This window comes from Pygoscelis adeliae, unplaced genomic scaffold (assembly GCF_000699105.1).
Source record: "Pygoscelis adeliae isolate BGI_AS28 unplaced genomic scaffold, ASM69910v1 Scaffold48, whole genome shotgun sequence".
Lineage (NCBI taxonomy): Eukaryota > Metazoa > Chordata > Aves > Sphenisciformes > Spheniscidae > Pygoscelis > Pygoscelis adeliae.
In genome coordinates this window covers 1,002,810-1,011,473 of record NW_008825618.1, presented here as the reverse complement: position 1 = coordinate 1,011,473, position 8,664 = coordinate 1,002,810, and the positions used below count along the sequence as shown (strand labels likewise).

Genomic DNA, 8,664 nt, shown 5'->3' with positions numbered 1-8,664 from the left:
CTCCTTGCAGGACTTCACATCACCACGGCAGCCCTTATTCTATGCATATTAATAGCCTTAATTATTATTAATCAAATAATTTAACAGTTAGAGGACACCGTCAGCCTAACAGAGCTATGAAACTTCCGGCCAGCTTGAAACAACAGTTGAAAGAAACGGGTATACGTGTGCTCATTCTTGTAGCCGTATTCTCAGCCGCGCCACGTTTGCCAGCGTAAGGAGGTAGTGCTTTTCCTTTACGGCTGAGTGAGCGTAAGGTAAATTGAACCACGCGTAAGTTTGAGCAACGGTTTATAACTCCTCTTTGATTAATATCTTTAACTAACTGTGGTGTTTCGTGCGCTCTTGCACGTTAAGGATAGGCTTGCCCTTGAGGGAACAGATTTAGCTCTGCTGTTGTGAACTGCACGTCTGAACACCGCGCAATGGGGAATTTACCTGTTGACATCTCAACATTAGAACGTTCAGCCGTTCAGTAAATACGTGCTGTTACAGCATACGGAAACAAACAGATGTGTTTGCATTTGAAATATAAATAGCCTAGTGGAAGCTTTTCCCCAGTCATCTGTTAACGTAAGGACTCGAAATTAAAGTGAGCTTACTTGGAGATGCACAGAACTCAGAGAGTTAGCCGGGAAGTTAAATCTACGGTGCTGGCTGGAATCTCAAGAATTTCTCAATCAGAAAATTAAGTGACATTCTAAGGTACGCTATTTTTGAACAAACATTTAAAAAGTTACAGATGCATTTTTTGGAGTTGCATTTTAGTTGCGTTCCAGGACTGTATGTTGAGGAAATACTTCTCTGAGTAGACCGTGGCAGAATTTGCTTGGGGAATGTGTCCCTTGGTTTAGGAGCTTAAGATGAGTCAGACCTGCAGCGAGGGCCATTGGCCAAAAGGCTAGGACATTTAGAAAAAGACAAGACCTCATTTATGGTAGAGATGTGTATTTTTATATGTAATATATCGATTATTTAAATATAGACTATCTTAAACTGCGATTCACTGAAAAAAGCGTGCTGTATCTTGAATGTAAAGTTGCAATCATTTGCTATTGAGAAGTATCGATGCTTTAAAAATCGGAACTATATTGGTAACAGAAGAGGAGCTTCGTTTGAAAGAAGCGTGGCCTCAGTTTCTGAAAGAAAAAGAAGCGTATCGGTATTTTTGAGAGGTGGTTTCATGCTGCAAGCATTTCTGTGTTACAACGTTGCACTGATGATTTTTCTGTGCAGGTAGTGCTGCTTCACTCAGTCTTGAGTATGCTAAGCGACAAGCTATCCCTGTTTATGCAAACGTTTGAATTAGTGGAACTGCTTATTTGTCAGGGATTTCAAGATTGGGCAGTAAATAAACTCACTGTTTAAAGAAAATAAAATCAATCATTTGAACCGAAGGCTTGCTTTTTGTAAGTATCAGATGTGTAATCTATTTTTTTAACTTAATTTTCCTTGCAGTTGCACTTTGCCGCTGAGCACCAGTTTACTAAAGGATGGCGGCCTGATCACTACAGTACAGAATGCTCGTGGCGTAATAACAAAGCGGTTCTTTCTCTGGAGCGCCGTGGGTCCTTTGCAGCTCCAGACATTTTGTGTGTGTCCGTGGGGGTACGGCCAGACGAACCAATTACCGCGGAACGATTTAGCTGTGCTGTTCTGCCCTCGCTACGCAGGAGGGGCGGGCGGAGGGGGAAGGTAAGAGTGTGCGCGTTGGCACTTAGCGGCAAAGCAGCTGGCACCTTGCGAGTTCAGGTCCTCCTTTACCCACCGTAACGCCTTCATCTGCCCGCGCCCTCAATGTTCTTGCGAAACGTCTCGTTTAGCTCTTGCTACTTCATGTGGCGTTCCACGTTATTTTTTTAAAAGACGTGGTACCTGTTTGTAGTAGTTTTACATTAGCCTTACGTTTAAGGAAACCTATTGTTGCCTTCAAAAATGTCACCGTTGGAAGATCATCAGGAGTGCTGGTAAGCACAGGCACAACGCAAGGATCGGTATAACCGCAAATTATTTTTCTAAGTTCCTGGGGAGGAGCTTAAAGTATAGCACAAATCTGCAAGCTTGCTCTTTTTAACTCTATTTTGCGGATGTGCTAGTAATTGCACTGAGCGTATGCGGTAGACAATTCCGCCTTCTTTGAAAGCAAGATTACAGGGGACAGCTGAAGTGTGTATCTTGTTTTCTGTAATATTGCTGCCTGTTTATAACCGTGTGTTTAAATTTTACTTTTGTCACTCCACACCAACGTAATAAAACTCCTTGTAAACTACACGACCTAGAAATAAAGAAGGAAAAGTTTAATGCAATTTTGCCATCTGAGTGGTCAGTAAGATGAGATTCAGGGGTCTCCTCCCAGGAGGAGATGCTCTTGCGGGTCTCTAGCTTGGTTATTGCCCCCATGCCGGTAATGGTACGGAGAAAGAGGCTAAACCGGTGTTCGGTTTTTAAGTGTAATACTCTCAGAATTTGTACAAGAGAAAACTCTTGTTTAAACTCAGACAGCTTTCTGAGCAAGAACGCTGAGAACATGTTTTTCTGTTGGGGAGTTTAGTAGGCTTATATCGCACAGGTGGCCTAACCGTGTGGCAAGTTTAGTTCTTTTCTTGGTTAAGGTGTTTTTATCTACACGTACACGTGATCGATAGCGTCCTGTTTTGGTCGAGTATGTGCGGTTCCGTATTAGTTTGTCCTATAGTAAGACAGTGTGCCAGTTCGTAGATGGCAACGACTTAAAACCCGCTTTGTGTTCCCCAGCCTGCCTGCCCAGTGAAACCGATGCAGCGCTCGCACCGAGTTCCGTTCGCTGAACCCCAAACATCGCGGCCTTAATTACCCGTATAACCGAGTGACAAGCTGTGTGACAGCTGCTCTCCTGTAATTATACTTCATTACTGTTTTCTCCTGTTAGAAACGTCTGTGCGCCACGCTGCCCATTTTTTTTCTTCTACCAACTTTGCCGTGCCCCCGGCAGAGAGGGGGGATGGTTGTGTGCTGTAGCAACTGGAGTTGCCTATCTGCATGTCCGTAATTATGTTTTCTTTTGAGGGAGAAGACCACGTAATTGGTCCTATGTTAAAAAAAAAAAACAACAACCAAAAAAAAGCCCAAAATAAGGCTTTTCAGGTCCTGCTTGTTTTTCTGTTTTATTCTTAGCTGATAGAATTGTGGGATATTGCCCCGGGTTTTGTCTCTAAAACAAGTTTTCCTTGTGAGATCTCTTGTCTCTGGTCGGAAACCTTTATCAAGATTTCTGCGCTCACGGTGTGTGTTTCCCTACCTGCTAACTTGTCTTTCAGTTGGTCATTTTGGGCTGGTTTCAGCTGAATTTACAAAGGGATTGAGGTCTCACCAGTGTGCGTTTGTTTGTTTAAAACGTTGTGAAAATGGGTAGGCCTGAGTATATTAATAAGTACTCGCATCTTACTGAAAGTGAAGTCAGACGGCAGAGACGTGAGGGAGCTGCTTAGCCCTGCGGACGCAAAGCCGCAGGAGTCCGGGCTTTGCCGATCCCACTGCGCGTGGTGCGACTTCCTAGGGCAACGGACTTCCTGTGTTGCTGTTATGCGTTTGTTATTTGAAGCCGCCAACCGATTATTCATGGTGAGTAACAACAACAACAAGAGTAGATCTCTTGGAGCGACCACTCCGAGGTTATTTTCCCACTGCTGAAACGCGAGAATGGTGCAGTTAGTCACGGCTACTGACCTGGCGCGCAGTGGCCCTGCCTGTCTCCAAGCCTCACTTGACTAGCTGGACAGCAGTATGATGTCAATCATCAGGGTTAAAAATAAGCGGCTATAATATTACAGCTTTCTAGTAAACTAGGAATTTTATTCACACACGTAGGCTTCAACTGATTCTAAGATACGACCGTCAAGACAGTCGCTTTTATTCTCTTACCATTATTTCAGTTTTGGGGTAACCGCAGGAATAAAGAACTAGAAAAGTGCTGAGAAACGACAGCAGTTCAACCGGTTCCATTTAAAAAAAAAAAAAATTAAAAAAAATCACACTGGTAAAGAAGGAAAAACCTCTCTTATTTTAAACCTCTTTTCTGTAGAGAAAAGAGAATACAAAAAGGTGAAAATGCTGACCGATGAATCAGGTGGATACTCCGGAGCTGCATCCACAGCCTAGCTGGGCCTCTGCTGTCACGATAAATAGAACTGTATCTTGATCTTTGCCTTAGACGTTACAGAAAGGTTACTTTCCAACCTTACTTTGTATGGAAATGAAAGATACCTAGAAAAGGTGTTATCTGATTTCAGGAATGAAAAGAAAAGCCTTTCTTTTGAGAGCTCAGAATAAACTACTGCAGCAGATAGCGGTAATGAAGACTGTATCCCACAAGCCCCAGCGATCTAATATAAAATTCAATTTCAGCTGAATTAAGGGCATGGCCCTCAATATAATTTCCATTAAAAAAAACAAACCACCTTTTCACTGTTCTAGATAACAATTGTAAAGGACAGATGGAGGGACCTAGCTTGTAAGGCTTTCCAGATGATACTATTTTACAGCTCAGTAACCATTTTTTTGGTGGGTAAGGTCTGCAGCCCTTTACTGCGTGGCAGCATCGCGTGCTGTCGCTTCTTCAGCTTTGTTTTTCCAAGCCTGTAGGCTGCTGCTGAGTTGTTGTTAATCGATGCCGTGTTATTTCCCCTTGTCATCACTGTAAAAAGATCATCGTTCGCGTTCCCGGTCAGCCTCGAAGCACTATAGCTCCTGTACGTGGTTGGTCCTGGTTGAATTCACTCGCTTTGGCCCTGCCGAGCAGGGTCACAGGCTTGGACGGGACAAGGCAGCGGGGCCTGCACCTGGGAGAAAGTTCTTCAGGTCTTTCTACCTACTTTCTAAGTTTGTCCTTCATCGTGTCATAAACAGATAGAGGCGCTGCTGTAGGGCAGATGCGATTATTATACCCGTACCGCTATTCGGGGGAAATAGCTAAGGAAAAGAGCAACTGCAACAAGTTCCCGGCCCGGGGGTTTGAAGGTTTCCACCCAGCTGACGGAAGTGTGCTGAAATACTTGTTTCCCCTTCGTCAGGGCGGCTCGGATTCGGCCACGGGGGCTGCTGCTCGTGATACGGGGTCAGGAGCCCACCCTATTCTTGGGTGGAGATATGTATGTGTCTTTCTTTGGGGTGGGGGGAATAGAAAGAAGGCTTTACTGCCTTGAAACAGGAACATATATGATAGCATTGTGAGGTATTTTATTCCCTTTTGTTGTGAGCAAAGCTGTAAGCCATTTTATACAACGCACATAGGCAAGCCGTTAACAGAGTGACTAGCTAGACGAAGAAAAAGTGGGGGTAGAATTGGCCCAGCTTCATTTCCCGTATCTCGATTCAGCCCCCCTCTGCCTAGCACTGCGTCTCCTCAAAGGCCCGTAACGGTGATAGACGTGTTTCCAGCACGTTGAACTTCTGTTCATAAGAAGTTTCAGGTCACCCTCATGAGGAAGCGTTTCTTAAAAGGTAAGGAAAAGCATCTAAGCGTAGCGGACTTAGTGCTGCCGACCTTCTGAGCGGGCCAACAGCTGATCCAAAATAGAGCGCTGGCCAATGTTAAAGCCAGGTGTACGAAAGGGGTATTTCCGCGGCTGGCCGTATCTGTCGCTCGCTGTATGCTGGGCACCGGGGGGGAGAGGGAGGGACTGAAATTCCAACAAGAAACTGGAAGTCACGCTAGGATGTGCAGCAGGCGGGACGAAAACTTGGGGCGCCAGTAGTACCCCCGGCTCATAGCAATTTAGTCCGTGCTCGTTACCGAAACAGTCTACCAATTAATCACAAATAGCTGCGGTTCTCATAGCGTACGGGTTTTCTTTCAAGTTTGGAAAACAAACAGCAGAATGTCACCACAGCCTTTAATTTCTTCTTGTACATACCATTCACAGTACATTAACAGCCCAAATAATATTGCACTGGATTATCTTAAAAATTTTTCATCTTGCGAGTAGTATTCACTTTTCAAAGCCAACAGATGAACAATCTGGTGAACTTGCACCAAGAAAATGGTTAGATAAGAATCCTATACTTTATTTATACCACACGGATTTGTAACCCCAAAGGGGAGTGAGAACGAGCTGTAAACTGTTTCCTTGTTAAAGATAGAAAATTAGTAATTCCTTGCTGATTAAATGTAGAAAGACTGGGGAAAACAATGAAATCTGAAAGTTAATCTCATTCCTGTTAGACTGCTTGCTGTATATATAATTATATTCTATACTGTGACAGTCCATCTACATTTAAAAATCCAGCAGTCTACAGATTAACATGGTAAAAAAAAAATATATATTTTTATGAAAAGAGAAGAAATAGTGTTTGCCTCAGAGGAGAAAGTTTTCAGATTGTGAAGTCGTCTTTTTTTTTTTTAGGTGCAATCTTTGAGGCAACAAAATGTCTTTTGGCATTTGGCACTCTAATAAGGACAATATTTTAATACTGGCACAAGCTAAAAACAGCACAGAATGACAAAATACGAGACATGAAACGAACCGCAGCCACTGGGATGATGGTAAGCTAGTTTGAACATATGGAGAACTTAAACAGTTTTGCTGAGGAATTGTGAAAGTTTCTGCAAAACCATACTTATTTTTTCCTTTTCTTTTACCAAATTGTACGTTTTACTAAACTTGGAGGGAGAAAAGAGTTTCAAACGTCCTCTAGAAAATCAGCAGCTGCTGGACAATCAACACGGCGGCTTGTGCAGCCGTCAATAGGCGTGAGGCTCTTTATGACTCAGAGCTCGAGTGCGTGAGGCAGAGCTGGTGGCACTTCGGATCACTTCCATCCATCTGTGAGGAGGCACGAGGGGAGACACAAGCAAAAGAGCGGTCAATTCCTAAGGAAAGGTTTCTGCGCTGTTAGCTGTACGCAGCTTTACCTTCAGTGCCTACGGGAGCATCTCGCTTGCTACTTTACTCCTAAGTCTACCCGAAGTCAAGAGGCTCTAGATCCAAATGACCGCCAAACGCGTACATGAAAAGAGATTTAGAGGGGATAAACAGGGGGGACGGGGCCCAAAATCCATGAACTTTGTAGTGGTTTTACTTGTTCTGCAGACACCAAATCTCTTTTTTTTTTTTTTCTGGATGGTGCAACTGCTGAGCAGTTGAGACCGACCACTCTTGATTCCAGAGTGAAAAAATGTAATTTAGCTGCCGTTCCTACTTCTTTTTTCCTAGAACCGAGAAAGGGCTTTTGTGTTTTTTCCTCTCCTACTCATTCATTTAATCACCTCTTTCCCACAATTCGCCTCATGTATCGTTTTAGACTGACACGGCTAAAACTTAACAATAGCTTCCTTCAATAGACAGGACATGAAGATTTTTGACATGTTAATGCTTCAAACAAAAGAGCTAAATTAGTTCCCAGCATGAACAACCTCAAACCACAATTTAGGAGGAGTGGTGCCTGTTTCCCGGCTCTCCACGTATCCGAAATTCAGTGGGAGGTGTAAAAATTACATGCGGAAGTGGCAGAAATACATAGTAAGAACGGCCGCCTTCTGTGAAAAATCAGGATTGTGTTTCAGGTGTGGATTTTCCACGCAGTTGTACTACAGGCAGTGACGTTATTCTGCACAGCTACCGAAAAGCCCTGTGATCTGTTTACACGCTTCCTGAAGTCCGAGACACAGAGCTCCCCGTGCAGCCAGCCCGATCAATTCTGACCGGATAATTCCTGCACGTAACGCAGGATTTGTAGCGATTACTATTACGGCTACCACGTTGTCAAAACCAACCACTTGGTTCTCGCATTATCAGGTTTAAAATGTCTTTTAAAATTCGAAAGGCTTCTTTCTCTAGCTGTGCTGAACTACTTGCCTGTATTTACTGAATCGATTCACTAAACTGCGCATCTACGAACCCGGTTCGGAAAAAAATCCTGGAATTTTACAAAATTGCCTCTCACGGAAGACGGACTTACCTTTCAAATGTGTATTCACTTTCAGCCCTGAAGTAGTACACGTGGGATTTGAAATGTAGCTTGAACACGTAATCTTTGTGAATGTTTTCAGATTCGGAAGGAATGGTAAGTGAATATCCCAATAAAGGAAGGCTGGCTAAAGGATGATTGTCCTGAAAACAAATGATGGAAAATGCTGTGAGATCAAATGCCCTCAAGTAAAAAGAGCGCAGAAGTAAAACCCAAGACAGATATACACTCATTTAAAGGTCATCGTCGCGCTTCCACATCTGCGTGCGTGGGAAAAACACCAGCTTTATACCATGGCAATGATCTTAACCGCCTGGTAGTTTCAGCTTGCCCATTTTACAGACCCTTCTCATAAGGACCTGCTGCAGGCTGGTCCTGTCAGTATTTCCTCCTAAGAAAGTTGTCTGAAATCTTGGACTTGCGCTATTTTCAAATAGACAAACATAAAACTCTGTGATTTGGCGTCGGCAGAGCACCATGCGCGTTCATCCTAGGCTTGCAAACACCTACTCCTTTAGAAACGTACCAGCCACCCTGCAGCATTCATTGCTTAAGTCCTTTCACTTCGTGGCACGGCCCGTATGAACAAATCATTTCTTTATCCCACTTATGTCTCGAATATCCCACAACTCATTCTTTTCTTTTTATTGGTGCAGAAACTCTATCGTTAAGGATTTCTATAGCGATTGGCATTGTTTTGTGCGTACGCCCTGCGTGGAC

General features: G+C 43.7%; 1 protein-coding gene across 1 annotated transcript in view; it reads right to left on the bottom strand.

Moving 5' to 3' along the window:
• Window positions 1-5,853: 5,853 nt before the first annotated feature.
• FARP1 (FERM, RhoGEF (ARHGEF) and pleckstrin domain protein 1 (chondrocyte-derived)) overlaps window positions 5,854-8,664 on the bottom strand; it is a 175,508-nt gene continuing 172,697 nt past the window's right edge. Inside the window, exons 25-26 of the mRNA XM_009333330.1 lie at window positions 7,936-8,087; window positions 5,854-6,800 (exon numbers count right to left, since the gene is read on the bottom strand). Of these exons, the coding sequence (XP_009331605.1) occupies window positions 6,719-6,800; window positions 7,936-8,087 (234 nt within the window). The 3' untranslated portion in view covers window positions 5,854-6,718. The remainder of the gene's footprint in view (window positions 6,801-7,935; window positions 8,088-8,664) is intronic.